This window comes from Drosophila sechellia, chromosome 2L, assembly GCF_004382195.2.
Source record: "Drosophila sechellia strain sech25 chromosome 2L, ASM438219v1, whole genome shotgun sequence".
Classification (NCBI taxonomy): Eukaryota; Metazoa; Arthropoda; class Insecta; order Diptera; family Drosophilidae; genus Drosophila; species Drosophila sechellia.
The window spans coordinates 5067208-5094058 of NC_045949.1; the positions used below are offsets into that span (position 1 = coordinate 5067208).

Sequence of the window (26851 nt, forward strand, 5' to 3'; positions counted from 1 at the left end):
TATTTGATTTATTCATTTAGTCAGCTTAGCCAAGCAATCATAATATTCTTCACCAAGCTGCTCTCTCTTTCTCTATAAACCTTTCTATATCTTTCTGGTATTGTAATAGCGAAAGTCGGTTAATATTTAATTATGGTTACGGTTATAATTTGATTTGGTATTTTATTTTTGACAATTGTATTTCTTTTTATCTTCTCTCTACGTAACTTTTGTTGAATATAAACAAAAAACCTGGTGTCGTTGCGCTGAAAACAATCGAAAAACAAACATGCAAATTATTAAACACACTTCATAAACATTGTTCTTACTAATCGTATATTAAACCAATTACAACTTATCTTGGGCTTTGCTCGCTTGCTTGTTACGCTACTTACAAAACGGTGACTAATTCAAATCTGCCCCATTCCGATTTAACCTTTAACCCCATCGAATAACAACGCCTTATCACACACACACATATATATAAACACACATGGGTACTGCTTACTTCTTCTATAAATCGAAATATCGAACATGGTGAATGGTCGCTTTTCCTGTATCTATCCCACATGGCGTATGATGTGCTCGCTGTCTATGAAATATCATAAACGAATCTCAATATATATATATAAATATATATTTCTGCTCTCACGCCAACCATTCGAACTCTTTCAAAAACATGCACCATCTATACCCTATATATGAACAATAGGCATGCCGGGAACGTGTCAAAAATCTGCATTCGAAAATAACTGCACGTAATGAGCGCATCAAGTTGTTAATACATCGCGGCACGCCGGACGATGCCAAGCTAGAGATTTAGGATGCCACAACCTTAACCATAAGATAAAGCCAATCTAGGACTAGATCAAAGCCAAAGCAGCCACCCCGGCGTCTTCCGTTTGCCCCTGCCACCGATCTCCTTCTCCCAGGAACGGTGGCTACGGCACAACTGTCAACTGCCGTCACTACTCTAATCAATGAAACATGACCCGTGTTTAAGAATTTACTATTATCTATATATATACAGACATATATACTATTTTAAAGAATAAATTAAATTACCGAATTATATTTTTAAAACGCAAGCCCCCATTCGAGTATAATTTATGAGGGAGTTAGGATTGTAACTTTTTTCTCTTAGGTAGCTTAGCCTTGAGTCCCCATTTTTCAAACCCCTGCAATCATATCAAAGCTAACGTTTTTGGCAAATCTTCCCCCCATCTCTCCCACTTTCTCTCACTCTGATACGTGAACCGTGATGATGAACAATTAGGCAATGCGGGAATCAATCGATGGCATGCAGCAAGTCTACGATGCGACCGCTCGAAAGTCCTATGCGCTGGATCCCCATTCAGTGGTGACCACTTCATCGACTGTCTCGTTGCTTATGAAGCCAACGGCGGCAGTAGGTCTAACCTATGCTGAAGTGCTGTCGGGACATGCGAGTCCGGTAAGCAGCGGTAATGAATCGGTAACCAATTCCCGACCAGAACGAGACCCCTCCACGACGACAACCACAACGACAACACGGCAGCAACAATCGAACGATACTCAGAATCGGACCACTATTACAACCATTAAGACTACCACAACTACGACTACGACTTCGAGAAGTACGCACGGGGATGACGATCAAAGCCAGGAGAGACAAGAGCTCAATGGCGGTGGCAGCACCATACCCACAGCAAACTATAAGCGCACCCAACAGGTCACACCACCCAGCGAGAATACCTCAAACACGGTTCCTAACACAGCTACGACAACGACAACCAATCCCAACACCCAGTTCATCGAAAGACACCAGCATCACCACGCGAAAACGGGTAAGAAGCTTCAGGCACCGCGGCCAGAACGCCGTGGACGATCTCCCAGACGCCGACCTCAACAGCAAAAACCAGTGGAATTATCTCAACAACCCTCGATCGAAATTCAATTGGAGCCCCAGCAAGCACAAGAACAGGAGCAACTCTTCTTGCCAGCTGATGACCGAACTAGATCTCGCAGCCCCATGTGGGTACCAGGATCGACTTCCTACGCTGAGGTTCTTCGGGGACTGGAGCTGGAGCGAATCAGGGCCGAACAGCAGGCCGCCCAGGCAGTTCAGGGACGTTCCGATCTGACCATTCAGGATGTTGTGGACGCTAGCGCAGAAGTTGTAGGCATTACTTACATACCCCAATCAGATCCAGAGCCCATCAAGGAAACACAGCAACAGCCACCACAAATGGAACAGTATATCACCGAAACGAGCACATTACTTGACTACTCTACTCCGCAGCAACAGGAACAGAAGCCCCCACTTAATTACGAAGTCCCAATGACTGCCGAAGAGATTGCAGCCACCTACTTGCAGCCCGATCCGCAGTTGTATCAGACAATGTACGAAAACGTGGCCGATAGCGGTCAGTGGGGTTATGTCACGGGTTCGGCGACGGATCCACAGCAGCAGCAGGCTCCACAGAACTACTACGAGCAGATAATGCAGATGCAGCAGTATCCCATACAGTATCAACAGGTGGCTGTGCCACCAGCCACTACGCAATATCAGCTTTTACAAGGTTACTATCAGCCGGTGGCTCAGACGGAGGCCTATTCCACGGTTTATCCGGCAGAACAAAGTCAAATCTACTACGCACCGCAAGCGACGGAGTACTCGCAGGAATATTCACAGCAGCAGCAGGAGCAGCAAGTCGAGCCTATGATTGAATACCAGCAGGAAACAGTGGAGCAGACATATCTGCTTGATCCATATCGCGTGGAGAGCACTCTTCCCTCGACGACCGGCAACAGCGTGCTGGATCGCGTTGTTACCACACTGGCATCGATCGTTCAACAGAGTGCAGAGCCCCTGACCACCAGCACCCAGCAAATCGAACCTCTTGCTACTGTGGCCCAGAGCGAGCCATACTATATTGAAGAGCATGTTCAAATGCTGCGACCCGTGGAGCCGCAGGAACTTGAGCTGGACGAACCGCGACCTGATATCACATTTGGTCAGTTTGACGTTGATGCTATTGAAACCATACCATTGGATGAACCACAAGCTCCACAGACCCAAGTCGAGACACAGTCGCAAGTCCGTACTCAACAAACTATTACGACAACCACCTATGTAACAGAGACTTCAACTGTCTCCGAACAGACACAGCCAACTGTGATAATGCAGCAGACTCAGGAAGTCATCGCGATACCAGATATCCCACAAATCCCCACGGAAGAGCCCACAAATATTGTGGTGCACCCGCAGCCTCAGAGGCGAAGCAACCAACAGGTCCGGCCCCAGGACATTAGCACAGGCAGCACTTACGCCGAAGTCCTCTTCGGTCTCCACCACAAACAACATCCAGTTTTCCAGCCATCCAGTCAGCAACCGACCCCAGTGCGCCTCACGTCCTCGCCGCCTTTGCAACGCAAGACAGAACAGGCTGGTCCTATCAGTACCACTGCTTTTACCAGTAAGACTACCCAACCAGGCCGACATGTCGAGAAATCGTCGACATGGGAACACAAGAATGACAATGTGGACTCACGAAACTCGCGAAGTAAGAGAGTGAGGCACGAAGCTCAACCGGAACCACTACCGATTAAACAGAGTACCAGGAAAGACGGTAGGACGGTTAGGAAACCCCAGTCCCCAGATACAAATGGTGTTGCCTCGGTGGAAACCAAAGTTGTTGTGGATGCCCCAGCTCCCAATCCTGTAGTTGAAGAGACTTCAAAGCCTGAGCCAAAGCCCAGAAAATCGAAGAAGGGTAAGAAGACTACTGATAATGTGGTTGAATCAGCCGTCGCTATTTCAGTGCCATGTAAGAAAGATACGCAATCGGTTCTTCCCTCTGTAGAGAAAAAGGAAACTGTTGTCGAAAAATCTGTGATAAAGAAAACCGTTGAACCATCCGTTGAGCCAGTAGAACCAGTTCCAATTCCCTCGAAGAGAGAAAAGAAACAAAAGCCGGTTAAGGAAAAGGAAACTCCTCAGTCAGATGTACCGGTTGTTGAAGTGGCACCAGTCGCTCCAACCAGAAAAGAGAAGAAACAAGTCAAGACAGTTGTTAAGGATGTTGAAACCACCATTAGGACTGAACCATCGATTGAAAAGGAGACTGCTAAGCCAGCTGATGTTCCAAAGACACAAGTAAAGCAAACGAAAACTCTGGTCGAGACGGTAGTTGAAAAGAAGGTTCTCCAACCAGTCGTTACTGAGGACGTAGAATTAGCAAAGCCTCCAACCCCGGCAGCTCCTTCGAAGAAGGACAAGAAAAAGAACAAGACAGTTGTTGAGCAAGAAGTGATTAAGAAGCCAACTGAGACTGTTATCGAAAAGGAGGTAGTAACGCCAACTGTGATTGAAACAACCGATGTTTCTCAAGTAAAGGAACAGCAAGCTTCTCCTACTTCTTCGAAAAAGGAAAAGAAACAGTCCAAAAAAGTTGTTGAGACCTCTGTGATTGTCACGGAAAATGTGGAATCGGCTGTTCAGCTAGAGGCTGCTCCTGCAGTGCCCACGAAGAAGGACAAAAAACGGGCTAAGAAGGAACGTAAGGAAGATATTGAAGTTTCTTTGACATCGGAGCCGTTAGTTTCTGTTCAGGAAACCGTTGAAAGAGTTGAAACCTTATCCGAAACAATTCCTGTATCAAAATTAGAAGAAGAAAAGGTGACAATTCAATATGAAAATGGTTTTTCAGATTTAGCACCTACAACAACCAACACTGTAACCGAGGATTTGGCATCTTCAATAGAAGTTGCACCCACCAATATAACTGAGACCATTATCGAAGGCGAGCCCACGGTTACCACATCGACTAATACCATCTCAACGGAAAGTGGAACTACAACTATCACAACGCGAACAATAACCAAGCATATTACCAAGCGCATAGTGAAGCGTATTGTAGATGGTAAGGAGGAGATTGTTGAGGAAGACGTCATTGATGATTTGCCGGAAGAGAACATCTGCGTTGAGCAGTACAATCTACCAACAATCGAAACCACCACCAAAGAGGTGCCCATCGATGTGACAGGATTCGCTACAGCCCAGGATACCATCGTGCAGCAGGGATCGATAACTAAGACCGTTATTACCAAGACAAAGCGCATCCTGAAGCGCATCACCGAAGACGGAGAGGAAATAGTTGAGGAGGTCTTTGAGGATGAACCCGAGGTGGAGCGCGACATTACACTACTGCCAACTACAGTGGTGACTTCGTTGGATGTCATTAAGGATGCCGCCCATAATGTGGTTGAGGAAGTTATTAAACAAGCTGAGGAAATAAGGCAACCTGAATTGCAAGAATTGATCTTGGAAAAGCCTGCTATGGTAGAAAGTCCCGCTGAACCAGAAGTTTCCAGCGAAGTTGTTGTTGAGCAGGAGCAAAGTAAGCCACAGAAGCCTTCGAGAAAGGACAAGAAGAAGCAAAAGGAGACCAAACCAGAAACTGTAATCGAAACGAAGGTTGTTGAAATTGTCAAGCCGCAACAAGAAATCGCAGAACCCCAACAAGAAATCACAGAGCCCCTGAACACAACAAGTGCAATTACAACGGATAATAATCAAACCCTTTCGTCGGAGCAAACTACTGTCAGCGATGATAGCGGCCTCATTAAGACTACAGTTATTCGTACAACCAAAATCGTAAAGAAAATCTCAAACAATCAGCAGGAAAGTCAGGAGATGACCTCTTCCACCTATTCAGATGCACCCTCGTCTTTGGGGTCTTACGATTTGGCGGAAGAAGCAATAGAACCTGCCAAGATTGAAAAATCAGAGTCGAATAGCCGCGAAATTAGCGATGAGGGCGTGGTTAAAACCACTAAAACCACAACTACCAAAACCATCATAACTCCCAAGGTAGAAGAAGTCAAAGAGGAACCAGCATTGGAAGTGACATCCGCTGTCTCGCCTCCAATTGATACTGAGTCAGAGGAAGGTGGCGTAATAAAAACCACTATTGTGCGTACCACCAAAATTGTCAAGAAGATTTCCAATGAGACAGAAAATGTCAGCGAGACAAGCAGTGAACCCGAAGTATCTTTACCAATTGTGGAAACAGTCATTCAAGATGCACCTGTAGTAGCTGAATCGGTTACAACCGAGTCGAATAGCGAGGGTATAACCAAGACCACAACGACGCGGACTACAAAGGCTGTGGCCAAGACTGTCACCGAAAATGAACGAGAAATCCTTAATCTACCGGATGTTCCTGTTGGTCCTGTTGAGCCAGATAGTACAACCGTTTTGGGTGTAATTGAAACCGTCGAACTGCCAGAAGTTCCGGAGGTCCCCATTGGCGTCGAGGACAAGCTTCTAGTCACGGCAACATCTACTAAACGTTCCCAGGCTAGTCAAGAAAAGTCAAAAATATTGGACTTCATTAGCGCCGAACAGAATGCGACTGATAAATATACAGCGCCTGTGAAAACCGTCCCGGAGGTTCCAGTTATCGAGGAGCTTGAGAACAGTTATCCAATTGAAGAAAGTACGCCCTCTGAGCCAGAATCTTCAGGTGTTGGGGATGTTGTCAAGACCACAATTGTTCGAACAACGAAAATTGTTAAAAAGGTAACACAAAACACGGAACAGAGCGTCAATGTGATCATCGATGCTCCTGAGCCGGAGACTGAAAAAACGGATCCAGAAGAGCCTGTTGAGGAGGCTAGTGGTGGTGTGACTAAGACAACAACTGTGCGTACTACGAAGATCGTGAAGAAGCTGAATGAAGATGGAGAAACAACCACGGAGAAGACCAGCACTGCCAGTGACCCAGTGACAGTGCGCGAACCTTCGCCAGCTTTTTCGGAAGTTCCGAGCGATACTTCAACCACATCCAGCCAAATCGATGGTGCAATTATCAAAACTACGACGATTCGCACGATGCGCATTACAAAGAGGGTTTCCAATGACGGACGTATTCACCTTACGGAAAGCGAGACACCAAGTGATGTAATCGTGACTTCTAGCATCGAAATGCCCGACCAACGACCAATTAGTCCACTTATATCGTCGAGGTCATCCTCCCCTGCTGTGACGCCTAGTTCCGAACTTAAGCTAGATAATTTGGGTGCAAATATTCAGTTAGGATTGAAAGACAGTCCAACCGGGGTCAAGGTTATTGGCATCGAAACCAGCATAGAGAACTTGCCGAAGTTTTCTGAACAGCAGTTCGCTACAAGCAACACTAATGGGGACATTAACGAGACGGATAGCATTACCACTACTACGACGACTACCAAGAACACGATACTTACGACTACGCAACGACGAAGCTTCGAAACCGAAGATGGCACAAATGTTCTTTTCGTGGGAGAAGGCATTGACGGTGCATATCCACCGGGCACAGTTCAAAAAATTTCCCTTATTACCCATGAAGAGAAGCTGAAGACACCTATTGTGAAAATGCATCTTGATTTTCCGGAGGTTAGTCTTCGGGTGACCGAGACTGTGACTGAAAATGTGGAATCCCTGCAAAGAACAGCCGAAAGTAGTGAAAATTCCGTGATTGAAGTAGTTGAATTGTCCAAATCTGAAGTTCCAGAAGCAATAGAATTGAAGCCAGCTCCCATTGATGATCATTCTACCAATTTAGACGAACTAGTCAAGATCCCAGAAGCGACCCCAACAGTTTTACCCGAAAGTAATCCTGCAGAACTAAGCCCTGAAGAACAGAAGCTTTTCGAGGATATTCAGAAGAAATTGTCTAAGAAAGATAAGAAGAAGCGCCCCGCCATTCCAGAAGAATTTATTAAGCAAGAAACGGTTCAGGTTATTCTAGAAGAAAGCAAAGGTAATGATGCTCCTAATGTTGTCCCTGTAGTTGAAGAACTAACTGATGTCGCTGAACCCTTAGTTAAGCAGGACCCTATTGCCCCGACTGTAAAAGTAGATACTAAGCCGATCCCTGTTCCAGACTCAGAGAAACTGCTCAACATTTCCGAAGACTCGTCCCTAATCTCAACCTCTAAGTTAATCGAGCAAATCAATTCAGAAATTCTTTACCACGAGTCTATAGTAGAAGTTGTCCCTGTTTCTACCCAAGAAGAAGTGCAAGTAGAAAATCCATGTGAAACTCAATCAAGTCCTGCTCCTACTAATATCGCTAATGAAATTGTTCCTGATAAACCAAGCGCATTAATGGCTGAAGCATTTGTGGCTAACACGGTAAGCACTTTAAGTATAATCACTAATATTGAGAAACTTTCACCTTTAAACAAAATATTTGAAATTCCCAAATTTGACATATCCAAATTTACTATTGCTGAGGGTAATTATCACATTATAAATTCTAAAGCTAAAGCAATTGAGAAGTTAAGTCCTACCGAACCTGATCCTGTATCGCCACCAAAGTCGGTAAGCTTCGACATTGACACCGAAACAAAAATAGAATCTACCATCTCCGACGTGGGTTCAACAACAACACAGGTTTCCAATGTAGACCAACAAAAAGATAATATTCCAGCTATATACCACTTTGAGATTCCCAAATTTGACATACTGTCCCTTAGTAAGACGGAAAGCAGACAGAGAACTCTACAAGCTTACGAGCTTCAGGAAGCTCCAGTTCAAGACAAATCGGAAACCATTACATCTGCCACTAAAACAGAAAATGAGAAATACTCCAGCGAAACTTATATTCCTGAGGATCCCCAGAAACCTGAACCAGTTCCTGAGCCACAAAATGAGGAATCTGTAACAGAAGAATTCGTCAAGCCAATAATTAAAGCTCCACTTGAAGACGAAAGCTTTATAACTGAGACCACAACAACAATAACGACCGAGTCTGTGAGCAATACTTCTATTCCTGAGACACTAAATGAAGTAACTGCTGTCGAAGAAGTAGTCGAGGACAAGCCAATTGTTGGACAGGAACCAGTTCCTGAGCCACTGAAGGAAGAAACTCTTGCGAAAGAAGTAGTCGAGGATAAGCCCATTGTTGAAACTTCTGTTGTGGACGAATCCAAGACCATTACAACAGTTACGACCACGACAACAACTACCGAAAACATTATTGAAGTTCCTACTTCCGAGGAACCCAAGAAGGTAGTAGAACCGGAGAAGAAACCTGAAGAACCCAAAAAACCAGCATATGCCGGTCTTCCCGTCGATGACTCTTCTAGCTCGTGGATGGATGTCCTGGATGAACCCATGAACTTCTCTGACGATGAAGAGGAACCAGTTTCTGAGCCACAAAAGGAAGAAACTCTTGTGAAAGAAGTAGTCGAGGATAAGCCCATTGTTGAAGCTTCTGTTGTGGACGAATCCAAGACCATTACAACAGTTACGACCACGACAACAACTACCGAAAACATTATTGAAGTTCCTACTTCCGAGGAACCCAAGAAGGTAGTAGAACCGGAGAAGAAACCTGAAGAACCCAAAAAACCAGCATATGCCGGTCTTCCCGTCGATGACTCTTCTAGCTCGTGGATGGATGTCTTGGATGAGCCCATGAACTTCTCTGACGACGAAGAGGAACCAGTTTCTGAGCCACAAAAGGAAGAAACTATCGTCGAAAAAGTAGTAGAAGTGAAGCCAATTGTTAACAATTCGGATGTGGACGAATCCAAGACCATTACAACAGTTACCACCACAACAGTAACTACCGAAAACATTATTGAAGTTCCTATTTCCGAGGAACCCAAGAAGGTAGTAGAACCGGAGAAGAAACCTGAAGAACCCAAAAAACCAGCATATGCCGGTCTTCCCGTCGATGACTCTTCTAGCTCGTGGATGGATGTCCTGGATGAACCCATGAACTTCTCTGACGATGAAGAGGAACCAGTTTCTGAGCCACTGAAGGAAGAAACTCTTGTGAAAGAAGTAGTCGAGGATAAGCCCATTGTTGAAGCTTCTGTTGTGGACGAATCCAAGACCATTACAACAGTTACGACCACGACAACAACTACCGAAAACATTATTGAAGTTCCTACTTCCGAGGAACCCAAGAAGGTAGTAGAACCGGAGAAGAAACCTGAAGAACCCAAAAAACCAGCATATGCCGGTCTTCCCGTCGATGACTCTTCTAGCTCGTGGATGGATGTCCTGGATGAACCCATGAACTTCTCTGACGATGAAGAGGAACCAGTTTCTGAGCCACAAAAGGAAGAAACTCTTGTGAAAGAAGTAGTCGAGGATAAGCCCATTGTTGAAGCTTCTGTTGTGGACGAATCCAAGACCATTACAACAGTTACGACCACGACAACAACTACCGAAAACATTATTGAAGTTCCTACTTCCGAGGAACCCAAGAAGGTAGTAGAACCGGAGAAGAAACCTGAAGAACCCAAAAAACCAGCATATGCCGGTCTTCCCGTCGATGACTCTTCTAGCTCGTGGATGGATGTCTTGGATGAGCCCATGAACTTCTCTGACGACGAAGAGGAACCAGTTTCTGAGCCACAAAAGGAAGAAACTATCGTCGAAAAAGTAGTAGAAGTGAAGCCAATTGTTAACAATTCGGATGTGGACGAATCCAAGACCATTACAACAGTTACCACCACAACAGTAACTACCGAAAACATTATTGAAGTTCCTATTTCCGAGGAACCCAAGAAGGTAGTAGAACCGGAGAAGAAACCTGAAGAACCCAAAAAACCAGCATATGCCGGTCTTCCCGTCGATGACTCTTCTAGCTCGTGGATGGATGTCCTGGATGAACCCATGAACTTCTCTGACGATGAAGAGGAACCAGTTTCTGAGCCACTGAAGGAAGAAACTCTTGTGAAAGAAGTAGTCGAGGATAAGCCCATTGTTGAAGCTTCTGTTGTGGACGAATCCAAGACCATTACAACAGTTACGACCACGACAACAACTACCGAAAACATTATTGAAGTTCCTACTTCCGAGGAACCCAAGAAGGTAGTAGAACCGGAGAAGAAACCTGAAGAACCCAAAAAACCAGCATATGCCGGTCTTCCCGTCGATGACTCTTCTAGCTCGTGGATGGATGTCTTGGATGAGCCCATGAACTTCTCTGACGACGAAGAGGAACCAGTTCCTGAGCAACTTAAGGAAGAAACTCCTGTGGAAGAAGTAGTTGAGGATAACCCAAATGTTGAAGTTTCTGAATCCAAGACCATTACAACAGTCACCACCACATCAACAACTTCCGAAACCACTAATATTTTGGAAGAGAAGAATTCCCTTTCCGCGCCAGCTGAACCGCAAATAATAAGTAATGTGGTAGATGGAGTCAGTCAATTGGAGAAGCCTCTAGAGGGGCCCATTGATACGTGGTCCAGCGTTTTGGAGGACACCATTTCTAATACTGGAAACATTGGTTTTACCTCAACCTTATCGGCGGACGCACCTGAGTTTACTCCATCTTATTTGAGACATACCTTCTCCGACCAAACGCATACATTCCTTGCGAATGAAAGGATTTACAACGAATTCATTCCCAGGAATAGGTCAGAACAAACAATTGGGCCACACCAAAAGCCTAAGAAGGCAAAGCCTTCAAAGCGACAGAACAAGAAGGTGGAAGTCCAAGAAAAAATTATTGATGTCCAACCTGCTCAAGAAATAAGTATTGTAGAACCAGTGCAAATTGTCGAAGAAGTGGAGAATGTTTGGAACAAGAACCGGGATGGTAAATCGTATGCTGACGTGCTACTCAACTCTGGAGTTACAGGTGACGTCCCATCAACTGAGTTACAAAAGGAAGACCCGCACAAAACAGCCATAGTCAATACTAAAGCCCAAGAGCGAAAGAAGAAATCGAAGCCAGAGAAGCGTCAGGCAGAAAAGGTTATTGAACTGTCCTCAGCAAGCACCGAAAGCGAAAAATCTAAGCCGAACAGCGATTGTGAGCAGTCTAAGCCTACGACAGAAAGTGAATTATCCAAACCAACGACTGAAAGTTCCAAAGAGCCGTCTTCTGATGAAAGGGATGTTTCCAGCACATCCGAGTTGACATGGTCAGCACTTGTGCGAAGACCCGGCGAATGGTCAGATGCAACCGTTATTAAAAAGCAGACTTCCCATACGGCTGTCACAACTAAAGAAACTCATCGCCAGAAAGAAAAGGAGGAGCCCAAGAAGACCCCAAAGGCGAAGAAGACAAAGAAGTCTAAGAAGCCAGTTGTAGAGCCCGTCTCGACAACATCTGAGGACGAGCAGCCCGATACTGTACCCGAGGCTGTGCCCAAGGCTGTGCCCGAGACTATGCCCGAACCAGTAGAGGCAATGACAGCACCAGTAGAGGCAATAACTGCACCAGTAGCGGCAAAACCGGAGCCTGAAGTTGTTCAGAAGCAAGATAGTAGCAACGCCTTCTCCTGGGCCTCACTTGTAAAGAGACCAGGCGAATGGATTGACAACACTGTTACTCACATTAAAACCGCTGTCACCCCATTGCCTGATGTAAAAGAACCAACCAAAAATGACAATAAAAAGCCACAAAAGCCTAAGAAACAGAAGGCAACCAAAAAACCAACTCCCGTTGCAGTGCCCGAAGATGAAGTAAGCAGTGAACCGTCTGAGGAAATAGTTGTGGAGTGTAAGGTAGAAGAGAAAGAAACTAAATCTATCAAAAACACAGAAAACTCCTTCTCTTGGGCGTCCCTGGTAAAGAAGCCTGGCGAATGGGTCGATGATATTGCTTCTCGTAAAAAGCCAGTTGAAATCATACAAGAGGAGCCTAAGGAGGTGCATCCACGGAAAGAACGTAAAATTTCAAAACCTAAACCAAAACCTCAGTCTGAAAACACCACCAAGCGTAATGACAAAAAGGAAACTCCTGAGCCCATAATTGTTCCTTCGACTTCAGAGGATAGTGATGTGGTTGAGGCAGTAGAGCCTACAGATGAAAATACAATTACTTGGGCTAAAATCGCCAGTCAAATTGATCATATGGCTGACTTGAAACCAAAGGCTAAACAAGAAACAAAGCCGAAACAAGGAGAAAGGATAAAAGAGCAAATAAGATCCGATCGAATTAAGAAACATCCAAAAGATCATGCTATATCTACAGATCTAAGTCAACAAAAGAACGAAGCTGGTCATTCCTGGTCATCTGTGGTTAGTCATCAAGTCACTGATTTTATTGAAGCTGAAAGTATGAAACCAGTTCCTAAAAAGTCAGTGAAAAAGTCGAGTGGCAATACCCAACCAAAAATTGCTCCAAAACTGGAGGAACCTTTGCAAGAACCCGTTCAAAAGGACGCAGAAAGTACGCCCCTAATGTCATGGTCTGAAATGATTGACGATGGGGCAGACGACGTGGTCGTTGAACGAAAATCGTGGAAAGAACTTATAGAAGACGAAATAGAAATTCCTCTTCCTCATGAGAATGGAGACGAAGCCAACATCAACAAGATTATTGAAACCATACAGGAAACCAGCGAAGAAAAACCAAATAACGAATCCAAAACGATTACGACAGTAAACACCACAACAGTTTCTGAGCCACTGAAGGAAGAAACTCTTGTAAAAGAAGTAGTCGAGGATAAGCCCATTGTTGAAGTTTCTGTTGTGGACGAATCCAAGGCCATTACAACAGTTACGACCACGACAACAACTACCGAAACCATTAGCGAACTTCCTATTTCCGAGGAACCCAAGAAGGTAGTAGAAACGGAGAAGAAACCTGAAGAACCCAAAAAATCAGCATATGCCGGTCTTCCCGTCGATGACTCTTCTAGCTCGTGGATGGATGTCCTGGATGAACCCATGAACTTCTCTGACGATGAAGAGGAACCAGTTTCTGAGCCACTGAAGGAAGAAACTCTTGTGAAAGAAGTAGTCGAGGATAAGCCCATTGTTGAAGCTTCTGTAGTGGACGAATCCAAGACCATTACAACAGTTACGACCACGACAACAACTACCGAAACCATTAGCGAACTTCCTATTTCCGAGGAACCCAAGAAGGTAGTAGAAACGGAGAAGAAACCTGAAGAACCCAAAAAATCAGCATATGCCGGTCTTCCCGTCGATGACTCTTCTAGCTCGTGGATGGATGTCCTGGATGAACCCATGAACTTCTCTGACGATGAAGAGGAACCAGTTTCTGAGCCACTGAAGGAAGAAACTCTTGTGAAAGAAGTAGTCGAGGATAAGCCCATTGTTGAAGCTTCTGTAGTGGACGAATCCAAGACCATTACAACAGTTACGACCACGACAACAACTACCGAAACCATTAGCGAACTTCCTATTTCCGAGGAACCCAAGAAGGTAGTAGAAACGGAGAAGAAACCTGAAGAACCCAAAAAACCAGCATATGCCGGTCTTCCCGTCGATGACTCTTCTAGCTCGTGGATGGATGTCCTGGATGAACCCATGAACTTCTCTGACGATGAAGAGGAACCAGTTTCTGAGCCACAAAAGGAAGAAACTCTTGTGAAAGAAGTAGTCGAGGATAAGCCCATTGTTGAAGCTTCTGTTGTGGACGAATCCAAGACCATTACAACAGTTACGACCACGACAACAACTACCGAAAACATTATTGAAGTTCCTATTTCCGAGGAACCCAAGAAGGTAGTAGAACCGGAGAAGAAACCTGAAGAACCCAAAAAACCAGCATATGCCGGTCTTCCCGTCGATGACTCTTCTAGCTCGTGGATGGATGTCTTGGATGAACCCATGAACTTCTCTGACGATGAAGAGGAACCAGTTTCTGAGCCACTGAAGGAAGAAACTCTTGTGAAAGAAGTAGTCGAGGATAAGCCCATTGTTGAAACTTCTGTTGTGGACGAATCCAAGACCATTACAACAGTTACGACCACGACAACAACTACCGAAAACATTATTGAAGTTCCTACTTCCGAGGAACCCAAAAAGGTAGTAGAACCGGAGAAGAAACCTGAAGAAACCAAAAAACCAGCATATGCCGGTCTTCCCGTCGATGACTCTTCTAGCTCGTGGATGGATGTCCTGGATGAACCCATGAACTTCTCTGATGATGAAGAGGAACCAGTTTCTGAGCCACAAAAGGAAGAAACTCTTGTGAAAGAAGTAGTCGATGATAAGCCCATTGTTGAAGCTTCTGTTGTGGACGAATCCAAGACCATTACAACAGTTTCGACCACGACAACAACTACCGAAAACATTATTGAAGTTCCTATTTCCGAGGAACCCAAGAAGGTAGTAGAACCGGAGAAGAAACCTGAAGAACCCAAAAAACCAGCATATGCCGGTCTTCCCGTCGATGACTCTTCTAGCTCGTGGATGGATGTCCTGGATGAACCCATGAACTTCTCTGACGATGAAGAGGAACCAGTTTCTGAGCCACTGAAGGAAGAAACTCTTGTGAAAGAAGTAGTCGAGGATAAGCCCATTGTTGAAGCTTCTGTTGTGGACGAATCCAAGCCCATGAACTTCTTTGACGATGAAGAGGAACCAGTTTCTGAGCCACTGAAGGAAGAAACTCTTGTGAAAGAAGTAGTCGAGGATAAGCCCATTGTTGAAGCTTCTGTTGTGGACGAATCCAAGACCATTACAACAGTTACGACCACGACAACAACTACCGAAACCATTAGCGAACTTCCTATTCCCGAGGAACCCAAGAATGTATTAGAACCAGTGAAATCACCTAAAGAATACAAAGAAGTCAAACCAAAGCCATTGTCTTCTAATATATGGGAACAGCACTCGTCATATGCTGATGTCTTGCGTCACACTGTGGACTTTATAAGTTTAGAAAAGAATAATGTAGAAGTCCGAACTGAATCCAATTTAGGTAAAGTGCAAACAGTAAAACAGCCTGCTAAACTTCCAGAACCTTTGATTAAATCAAAGGCTAAGAAAGAAAAACCGTTTAAGAAGGAAAAGGAAGCTAAAATTTTGACGCCTAAAGAAGAAATTATACCAATCGAAAGTGAATCAGCTAAAGATGAAACAAAAACTTCGTGGTCAACAATGGTCAATAACGATTTTGATGAAAACGTTCAAACAAACACACTCAGTTCCGATAGCACTTTGTGGTCTTCAATTCTCCGACAAGGTGTCCAGGAACCTATTACAAAACTGACAAAATCTGCCGACCTTGATGTTAAAGTGGTAGAACCTACATTCCAGAACTCGCAAGAAATAAACAAATTCATTTCACACGAAAGGAGCTCCGAAGTGGTTGAAAAGACAAAGAAACAAAAATCAAAGAAGGAAAAGAAACACAATAAGATGGAATCAGTGGGTGAAGTGGGTTTAGAACCATACGTTGATAGTACTATCATGCGCGATGATCCTAAAACACAGCAAGATGCACAAATTCTGTCCGTTGTGGAAACTTTACCAATTCAACCCATGTCTTGGTCATCTATCGTCTCACAGAACATGGATGTCACCACAAATGTAACAGAGACTCGAAACACTGCTAAGCCTGAAGATAAGAAGTCCTTAGAAGACAAACCGACCAAACAAAAAACAAAGAATGAAAAGAAATCTAAGATAGTGTCAGCTCCAGAGCCCATTGTAGAGTCTACAGTTCCTGAGGCCGTTGTTGAACCCACTGTTGAAGTGACTTTTGTTGACGAACCAGTTGTTGAGGTGACCACAGTTGTTGAAGAAGTATCGCCCGAGCCACAACCAGAACCCACTCCAGTAAGTGAGGTGTCCCCATCGCAGCCACTATCATGGTCGTCTATCGTTTCTCAATCCACGGAAGTTACGACAAATGTAACAGAGACTCGCTTCACGGAAGAACCTGAAGATAAGAAACCCTTAGAAGAAAAACCGAAAAAACAAAAAGCGAAGAAGGAAAAGAAATCCAAGGTGGTTTTGGATCCAGAGCCCATTGTAGAGTCTGCAGTTCCTGAGGCCGTTGTTGAACCCACTGTTGAAGTGACTTTTGTTGAGGAACCAGTTGTTGAGGTGACCACAGTTGTTGAAGAAGTATCGCCCGAGCCACAACCAGAACCCACTCCAGTAAGTGAGGTGTCCCCATCGCAGCCACTATCATGGTCGTCTATCGTTTCTCAATCCACGGAAGTTACGACAAATGTAACAGAGACTCGCTTCACGGAAGAACCTGAAGATAAGAAACCCTTAGAAGAAAAACCGAAAAAACAAAAAGCGAAGAAGGAAAAGAAATCCAAGGTGGTTTTGGATCCAGAGCCCATTGTAGAGTCTGCAGTTCCTGAGGCCGTTGTTGAACCCACTGTTGAAGTGACTTTTGTTGAGGAACCAGTTGTTGAGGTGACCACAGTTGTTGAAGAAGTAACGCCCGAGACACAACCAGAACCCACTCCAGTTAGTGAGGTCGCCCCATCGCAACCACTATCATGGTCGTCTATCGTTTCTCAAACCACTGAAGTTACGACAAATGTAACAGAGACTCGCTTCACGGAAGAACCTGTGGATAAGAAACCCTTAGAAGAAAAACCGAAAAAACAAAAAGCGAAGAAGGAAAAGAAATCCAAGGTGGTTTTGGATCCAGAGCCCATTGTAGAGTCTGCAGTTCCTGAGGCCGTTGTTGAACCCACTGTTGAAGTGACTTTTGTTGAGGAACCAGTTGTTGAGGTGACCACAGTTGTTGAAGAAGTAACGCCCGAGACACAACCAGAACCCACTCCAGTTAGTGAGGTCGCCCCATCGCAACCACTATCATGGTCGTCTATCGTTTCTCAATCCACGGAAGTTACGACAAATGTAACAGAGACTCGCTTCACGGAAGAACCTGAAAATAAGAAGCCCTTAGAAGAAAAACCGAAAAAACAAAAAGCGAAGAAGGAAAAGAAATCCAAGGTGGTTTTGGATCCAGAGCCCATTGTAGAGTCTGCAGTTCCTGAGGCCGTTGTTGAACCCACTGTTGAAGTGACTTTTGTTGAGAAACCAGTGGTTGAGGTGACCACAGTTGTTCAAGAAGTAACACCCGAGCCACAACCAGAACCCACTCCATTTAGTGAGGTGGCCCCATCGCAACCACTATCATGGTCGTCTATCGTTTCTCAATCCACGGAAGCTACCACAAGTGTAACAGAGACCAGCTTGACTGAAGAACCTAAAGAGCAGAAACCTTTAGAAGAAAAACCAACCAAACCAAAAGCAAAGAAGGAAAAGAAATCGAAGATAGTGGCAGCTCGAGAGCCAATTGTTGAATCTGCAGTTCCTGAAGCCGTTATTGAACCCACTGTTGAAGTGACTTTTGTTGAGAAACCAGTGGTTGAGGTGACCACAGTTGTTCAAGAAGTAACACCCGAGCCACAACCAGAACCCACTCCAGTTAGTGAGGTGGCCCCATCGCAACCACTATCATGGTCGTCTATCGTTTCTCAAACCACTGAAGTTACGACAAATGTAACAGAGACTCGCTTCACGGAAGAACCTGTGGATAAGAAACCCTTAGAAGAAAAACCGAAAAAACAAAAAGCGAAGAAGGAAAAGAAATCCAAGGTGGTTTTGGATCCAGAGCCCATTGTAGAGTCTGCAGTTCCTGAGGCCGTTGTTGAACCCACTGTTGAAGTGACTTTTGTTGAGGAACCAGTGGTTGAGGTGACCACAGTTGTTGAAGAAGTAACGCCCGAGCCACAACCAGAACCCACTCCAGTTAGTGAGGTGGCCCCATCGCAACCACTATCATGGTCGTCTATCGTTTCTCAATCCACGGAAGCAACCACAAGTGTAACAGAGACCAGCTTGACTGAAGAACCTAAAGAGCAGAAACCTTTAGAAGAAAAACCAACCAAACCAAAAGCAAAGAAGGAAAAGAAATCGAAGATAGTGGCAGCTCGAGAGCCAATTGTTGAATCTGCAGTTCCTGAAGCCGTTATTGAACCCACTGTTGAAGTGACTTTTGTTGAGGAACCAGTGGTTGAGGTGACCACAGTTGTTGAAGAAGTAACGCCCGAGCCACAACCAGAACCCACTCCAGTTAGTGAGGTCGCCCCATCGCAACCACTATCATGGTCGTCTATCGTTTCTCAATCCACGGAAGTTACGACAAATGTAACAGAGACTCGCTTCACGGAAGAACCTGTGGATAAGAAACCCTTCGAAGAAAAACCGAAAAAACAAAAAGCGAAGCAGGAAAAGAAATCTAAGGTGGGTTTGGATCAAGAGCCCATCGTAGAGTCTGCAGTTCCTGAGGCCGTTGTTGAACCCGCTGTTGAAGTGACTTTTGTTGAGGAACCAGTGGTTGAGGTGACCACAGTTGTTGAAGAAGTAACGCCCGAGCCACAACCAGAACCCACTCCAGTTAGTGAGGTGGCCCCATCGCAACCACTATCATGGTCGTCTATCGTTTCTCAATCCACGGAAGCAACCACAAGTGTAACAGAGACCAGCTTGACTGAAGAACCTAAAGAGCAGAAACCTTTAGAAGAAAAACCAACCAAACCAAAAGCAAAGAAGGAAAAGAAATCGAAGATAGTGGCAGCTCGAAAGCCAATTGTTGAATCTGCAGTTCCTGAAGCCGTTATTGAACCCACTGTTGAAGTGACTTTTGTTGAGGAACCAGTGGTTGAGGTGACCACAGTTGTTGAAGAAGTAACGCCCGAGCCACAACCAGAACCCACTCCAGTTAGTGAGGTGGCCCCATCGCAACCACTATCATGGTCGTCTATCGTTTCTCAATCCACGGAAGCTACCACAAGTGTAACAGAGACCAGCTTGACTGAAGAACCTAAAGAGCAGAAACCTTTAGAAGAAAAACCAACCAAACCAAAAGCAAAGAAGGAAAAGAAATCTAAGGCAGTGCCAGCTTCAGAGCCCATCATAGAGTCTGCAGTTCCTGAGGCCGTTGTTGAACCCGCTGTTGAAGTGACTTTTGTTGAGGAACCAGTTGTTGAGGTGACCAAAGTTGTTGAAGAAGTAACGCCCGAGCCACAACCAGAACCCACTCCAGTTAGTGAGGTGGCCCCATCGCAACCACTATCATGGTCGTCTATCGTTTCTCAATCCACGGAAGCAACCACAAGTGTAACAGAGACCAGCTTGACTGAAGAACCTAAAGAGCAGAAACCTTTAGAAGAAAAACCAACCAAACCAAAAGCAAAGAAGGAAAAGAAATCTAAGGTAGTACCAGCTTCGGAGTCCATTGTTGAGTCTGCAGTTCCTGAAGCCATTATTGAACCCACTGTTGAAATGACTTTTGTTGAGGAACCAGTTGTTGAGGTGACCACAGTTGTTGAAGAAGTAACGCCCGAGCCACAACCAGAACCCACTCCAGTTAGTGAGGTGGCCCCATCGCAACCACTATCATGGTCGACTATCGTTTCTCAAACCACGGAAGTTACGACAAGTGTAAGAGAGACCAGCTTGACTGAAGAACCTAAAGAGCAGAAACCTTTAGAAAAAAAATCAAGCAAACCAAAAGCAAAGAAGGAAAAGAAATCTAAGGTAGCTTCAGAGCCTATCGTAGAGTCTGCAGTTCCTGAGGCCGTTGTTGAACCCACTGTTGAAGTGACTTTTGTTGAGGAACCAGTGGTTGAGGTGACCACAGTTATTGAAGAAGTAACGCCGGAGCCACAACCAGAACCCACTCCCGTTAGTGAGGTGGTCCCATCGCAACCACTATCATGGTCGTCTATTGTCTCTCAAACTACTGAAGATGTAGCAGAGGCTCCTAGCACTGATGAAGTTGAAGATCAGAAACCTTTAATTGAAAAACCGAAAAAACTTAAGGCAAGGAAGGAAAAGAAATCCAAGGTTCAAAGTGTTGAAGAGTCAATTGTGGTGTCTGATGTTCCAGTGTCCGTTGTTGAACCGATTATTGGATTTACCACTGTTCAAAAGGATGTAGCACCAATAACTGAATCGCATACGTTTTCCTGGTCGTCTATTGTTGCTCAGTCTGTTGAGGTTCCACCAACACTTCCGCAGCATGTGGAATCAAAATCGGTCGAAATTCAAAACTTTATCGACCATGAGCAGAATCACTCTACGGTTGTGAATGATTCAGTCAAAAAGCTGAAACCTAAAAAGGAAAAGAAAATAGTGCAGCCTATTCAACAGCCAACCGGTGAAACCGTTCCTGTCCGAAAAGATCACATGCGAGAAGGAGTAACTAACGCAGTTCCTGAGCCACAAACTTTGTCTTGGTCGTCAATCGTTTCGCATAACATCGATTTGACGCCAACGTTTACTGAAAATCGTGTTATAGAAACCGTCGATGGGATCAATCCCGATGACAGCAGTTATCAAGAAGGTGCACATCCCACTCATGTTGATGAAAAGACACAAAAGCCCAAAAACGACAAAAAACGAGATCATAATATTGAAAGTTCTGTTGTCAACGAAGAGATTCCCGAAACTGAACGCGTAGCTGTGTCTTTAACTCCTGAATTCAACATTCAGTTGCCGGCACCAACAAAACCATCAGTATGGTCATCATCAGACACCTATGCCGAAGTTGTTAAGAAGTCTGGTTACAACAACAATACAAACATTAAATATCAGAAAATTGTGGCAAGGGAACCCATCAAGAGTGAACCAAAACACACTTTTGTCGAAATACAGGCACATGAAGATCTTCTGGAGTTCCCGGACCCTATCATTCCTGCAATTGAAGGAGATGAAGCACTTGAGAAACCCTCTCAGCTATCGTGGAAAGACCTTGTAGATGAGGATGATGTGGAGCCGCTGGAGTCTTGGCATAAGGAAGAAACAGATGCTGTAGAAATAAAGACACAAAAACCAATACAAGAGAGACATTCCCGAGTTAGCGTAAAACCGAAAATTAAAATAACCGAGGTAGTCACTGAAACTCAACCGCAATCCCAGACTGACCAAGAATTCTTGGAAATTACATCAAATAAACGAAATCGGTCACGGTCACGTTCGCAACAGTCACAGGCATCGAACTTTGAGGAAAAGCCTCTAAACAAAAAACCAAAGAAGCCGAAAAATAATGTACCTAAAGCACCAGCTCAACAGCCTACGGAAGCTTCTGAGGATGTCCAGCCACCTAAGGAAACTGTACTATTTGTGGAAGAACCGTCTCCACCACCAGCTCCTTCTCCTTATACCTCTGGTATGTCATGGGCTGCTATAGCCGCCCACAATGTGCCAGAACCAGTTCAACATATTCGACCCCTTCAAGTTGAGTCCAAACCAACTGTCGTTGAAGATGCAAGGAAATCAACAAATGAGCACACAGTAAACATTCCAATCACTTTTGAAACTACTGAGCCAAAGACTAAAAAGCCAAAGCCAAAGTCTAAACGAAAGTTGCCAAGCGATGTGGTTGATTTCATTAATGCAGAAAAATCAGTTCATCAAGTGATTGCTTCTAAACCTGAAATAGTTGCAGAACCTGCATCTGAAGTAGCTGAAGACGTCAACAATACTTTAACGTCAATGGAAATAAAAACTCCACTTGCTCCCTTTGAATTTGTGGTCGAGTCTGAAGTTGAACCAGTATCTGAGTCACATATGGAAGAACTCCTTGTTGAAAAGGTTTTAAAGACGGAGCCAATTTCTGAATCTACGGCGGTGGACGAATCCAAGACTATTACAACAGTAACCACAACAACAACTACCAAAACCACTAGCGATGTTTCTTTTCCCGAGGAACCCAAGAAGGTAGTAGAACCGGAGAAAAAACCTGAAGAGCCCAAAAAACCAGCATATGCCGGTCTTCCCGTCGATGACTCTTCGAACTCGTGGATGGATGTCCTGGACGAACCTATTAACTTCTCTGACGACGAAGAGGAACCAGTTCCTGAGCCACAAAAGGAAGAAACTATCGTCGAAAAAGTAGTAGAAGTTAAGCCAATTGTTGACAATTCGGTTGTGGACGAATCCAAGACCATTACAACAGTTACCAACACGACAACAACTACCGAAACCATTAGCGAACTTGCTATTCCCGAGGAACCCAAGAAGGTAGTAGAACCGGAGAAGAAACCTGAAGAACCCAAAAAACCAGCATATGCCGGTCTTCCCGTCGATGACTCTTCGAACTCGTGGATGGATGTCTTGGACGAACCTATGAACTTCTCTGACGACGAAGAGGAACCAGTTCCTGAGCCACAAAAGGAAGAAACTATCGTCGAAAAAGTAGTAGAAGTTAAGCCAATTGTTGACAATTCGGTTGTGGACGAATCCAAGACCATTACAACAGTTACCACCACGACAACAACTACCGAAACCATTAGCGAACTTGCTATTCCCGAGGAACCCAAGAAGGTAGTAGAACCGGAGAAGAAACCTGAAGAACCCAAAAAACCAGCATATGCCGGTCTTCCCGTCGATGACTCTTCGAACTCGTGGATGGATGTCTTGGACGAACCTATGAACTTCTCTGACGACGAAAAGGAACCAGTTCCTGAGCCACAAAAGGAAGAAACTATCGTCGAAAAAGTAGTAGAAGTTAAGCCAATTGTTGACAATTCGGTTGTGGACGAATCCAAGACCATTACAACAGTTACCAACACGACAACAACTACCGAAACCATTAGCGAACTTGCTATTCCCGAGGAACCCAAGAAGGTAGTAGAACCGGAGAAGGAACCTGAAGAACCCAAAAAACCAGCATATGCCGGTCTTCCCGTCGATGACTCTTCGAACTCGTGGATGGATGTCTTGGACGAACCTATGAACTTCTCTGACGACGAAGAGGAACCAGTTCCTGAGCCACAAAAGGAAGAAACTATCGTCGAAAAAGTAGTAGAAGTTAAGCCAATTGTTGACAATTCGGTTGTGGACGAATCCAAGACCATTACAACAGTTACCACCACGACAACAACTACCGAAACCATTAGCGAACTTGCTATTCCCGAGGAACCCAAGAAGGTAGTAGAACCGGAGAAGAAACCTGAAGAACCCAAAAAACCAGCATATGCCGGTCTTCCCGTCGATGACTCTTCGAACTCGTGGATGGATGTCTTGGACGAACCTATGAACTTCTCTGACGACGAAGAGGAACCAGTTCCTGAGCCACAAAAGGAAGAAACTATCGTCGAAAAAGTAGTAGAAGTTAAGCCAATTGTTGACAATTCGGTTGTGGACGAATCCAAGACCATTACAACAGTTACCACCACGACAACAACTACCGAAACCATTAGCGAAGAACCAAAGAAGGTCGAACAGACATTCCTCAAAGTTGACGAACCAAAGAAACCAGCATATGCCGGTCTGCCGGTTGATGCCTCTTCAAGCTCTTGGATGGATGTCTTGGATGAGCCCATGAACTTCTCCGACAGTGAAGAAGAACCCGTACCAGAGTCACAAACTGAAGTAACACCCTTGGCACCATTTAAGGATGTAGCGAAAAAAATCACTCAGATTGTAGATGCTGTTGATAAGGTTCAAAAACCAGTCAAAACAGTTAATATATCTATTGACTCTGAATATACTCAAGCCGAGAATACTCCCCTGGCGCCCTTCAAAGAAATTCCTGACTCTCCTTCAGACGATGCGTTTATATGTGAGACATCCTACTGGTCAGCAACTCTCAAGCCGGGTCAAAAACCTGCGGCCACAGTTGAAACAACCGAGACCAAGCCAGAAGAAAGCCAACCCATTAATGTAAATATTCCAGACGATGAAGCCATTGACGAAGTAGCGGTAAAGTCACCCACTGATCAGCCAACAACATGGTCGGCAATTGTCCAAACCGAGGCAACTGTGTTCCCAACACCAGATGTACAAAAGGACAATGAAAAGACTCCTGATTGGTCTACTCATGTTGTGAGCAAAACAACCGACTTCCAGGAGCCAAAGCCTGTGAAGAATTCCGAAAACATAACAACAACGACAACAACATATGTGACCACAACGGTGACCACACATAAGGATACACCTATCGTGGAGAATGAATCCCCACCAACATCTTATGTGTCCACTGTGGTTACCAGCCATAAAAATGAACTGGATTTGGAACCAGAAACTTTTGAACTAACTAAGCCGGATAACCTTATTGAGAATCTTCATCGCGAGTCATTCAAAGTGCATCCCCAATACGAATTCTTGCAGGGACAATACCAGCAACTGAAGCTGGTAAATATAACGAAAAAACCGTGTTTAGAGGAACCCAAAGAAGATGTTCCTTTGGTAGAAGATTACGTGATAATTGAACCCGAAGCGATACCTGAAATCAATTCCGAAATCCTTGCACTTAATCTTTATCTTGACCAAACCTATATATTGCCCAAGTCTCGTATAGATGTCGACAACATTAGCCAGTTTCTCACCCTTGAAAAGTCATCTGATCCTATTGTAGAAAAAGAACCCGTCCCGGTGGAAACTAAGAGTGTAGAAATTCTTGTCGAGAAATCCATTGTAGAATCGCCTATTGAACCCATAGCTGATGAATCCCTCCTGGTCATTGAAACACCTCAATCCCCAGCAGAACCCAGTGAACTGCCCTGGAACCTCAGTCAGGATGATTTCCTCAAACTTATCAATCACTATAAGCAAACGGCAAGCGATGCATTCGCATTGTTGCCAAGGACAAACATAGACACGACGAAAGCTCAGGAAACTCAAGACGATAAGCAAAAGACTGACGGCATTACAGAAACTGTAGTGACAACCACGACGACCACGATAACCGATCGCGTTGTAGAAAAGACTGAACCAGATGCATCGTCATTACCAATCATTCCTACCGCCCAGCCATTGACGGCACCATCACTTGGCAACCTCGATCAGTTGCGTCTGAATCTGTATCTGGACGATTGGCAGCCAGCTAGTGTCGATGCACATTTGGCCAACGATTTGTTCGACGGACTGAAACGTGCTGATGTCGTCAGTAGCGAAGCGGAACTCGACAAAGACAAGAACCAGGAGCAACAACCTGACGGCGATTCTAAAAAGCCAGATGGTGTTACTGGAATACCAGACAAGGACGAACATGACAGTGACGATGATGACGACGACGACGACGATGACGAAGAGGGAGGTAAGCCGACTGTGCCAGAAATTCGCAAGCCGAACGACGACGATGATAAACCGAACGGCAAGGATCCTGGTAGCGGTAGTAGTGGTAATGTGACCCCCACGCCCGAGCACGATGCCCAGTACGGTCAGAACCGTAGCTGTTCATCGGAGTATAGGTCCACCGATCTACCGGGTGGTGTGGGTCATTGGCGTGACGACAGTACTTATCTGGCTCTAGAAGCCGAACAGCCTCAGGTTAAACTAGAAAGTGTACCACTGGCACCCACTATATCGGGTGTTGAATCTGTACTAACCGAAACTAATACCACATGTCCCGCTCCCGCCCACGACCCCGTCTCAGCCCCTGAAACCAGTCCCAGTACAACTACTAGTTCCCTAAACGTTGCAAACGCACTAATCCAATTGGCAAGCGCCACAACTCACACGCTGTCCGCCAAGGCGAACGCAGCAGCAACAGCAACACATGCAGCAGCGCTGGCAGCAACCAGTGCTATACTTCCGGTTGCAACGGCCGTAGTCGATAAGCTAACAACGACAACAACAGCAGCAGCGGAGACACCAGCAGCAACATCGGATGTTGCTGCCGTAGAGCCCGATGTTGCACGTGCAACACCGGCAGCAGCAACAGTAGCAGAAGCAGCAGCAGCAGAAATACCTTCGGCAGCAACTCACACCGAAACGACAACAACTAGCAGCAGCGGTGGAGAGGAGGTGGCATTGCCCACCGAAAATACCGGTGTGGTACGACGCACCACAACAACAACCACAACCGTAACGACAACAACCACAGTTGAAACGCCATCGACAATTAGCAACACAACGAAAACGACAACAACCACAAGCAGCAACGAACTGCCAGAACAACGCCAGAAGGTGAACATCACATTGAGCCTTCGTTTATTCATAATTCTAATATTTGCAGCTTTTCTGTGTGGTTTCGGTATTTGTTCATGGCTTTTATATGGCAATCGTTCGTGTTGCTGTTGTGGCCAGGTTTCGACCAACGGATGCTGCTGCGGCAACACATTGCAACAGGCAGCAGCAGCAGCAGATCCGGGAAATTGCCCGCCGTGAAGTTGGTCCGGGCCTGGCCAT

General features: G+C 45.1%; 1 protein-coding gene across 16 annotated transcripts in view; it reads left to right on the plus strand.

Annotated features, from left to right (window-relative positions):
- LOC6613451 (nesprin-1) overlaps nucleotides 1-26851 on the plus strand; it is a 95853-nt gene that overhangs the window by 48791 nt on the left and 20211 nt on the right. For 7 of the 16 annotated variants that reach the window (XM_032723351.1, XM_032723334.1, XM_032723338.1 and 4 more), the window contains one exon: nucleotides 1256-26629. The exons of 2 other annotated variants lie outside the window; for them this stretch is intronic. In XM_032723351.1, coding sequence (XP_032579242.1) covers nucleotides 1256-26629 — 25374 coding nt within the window. Of the gene's footprint in view, nucleotides 1-691; nucleotides 1052-1255; nucleotides 26630-26851 lie in introns of those variants that run through there. 7 more of the 16 variants (XM_032723414.1, XM_032723418.1, XM_032723389.1 and 4 more) reach the window with 6 other exon arrangements.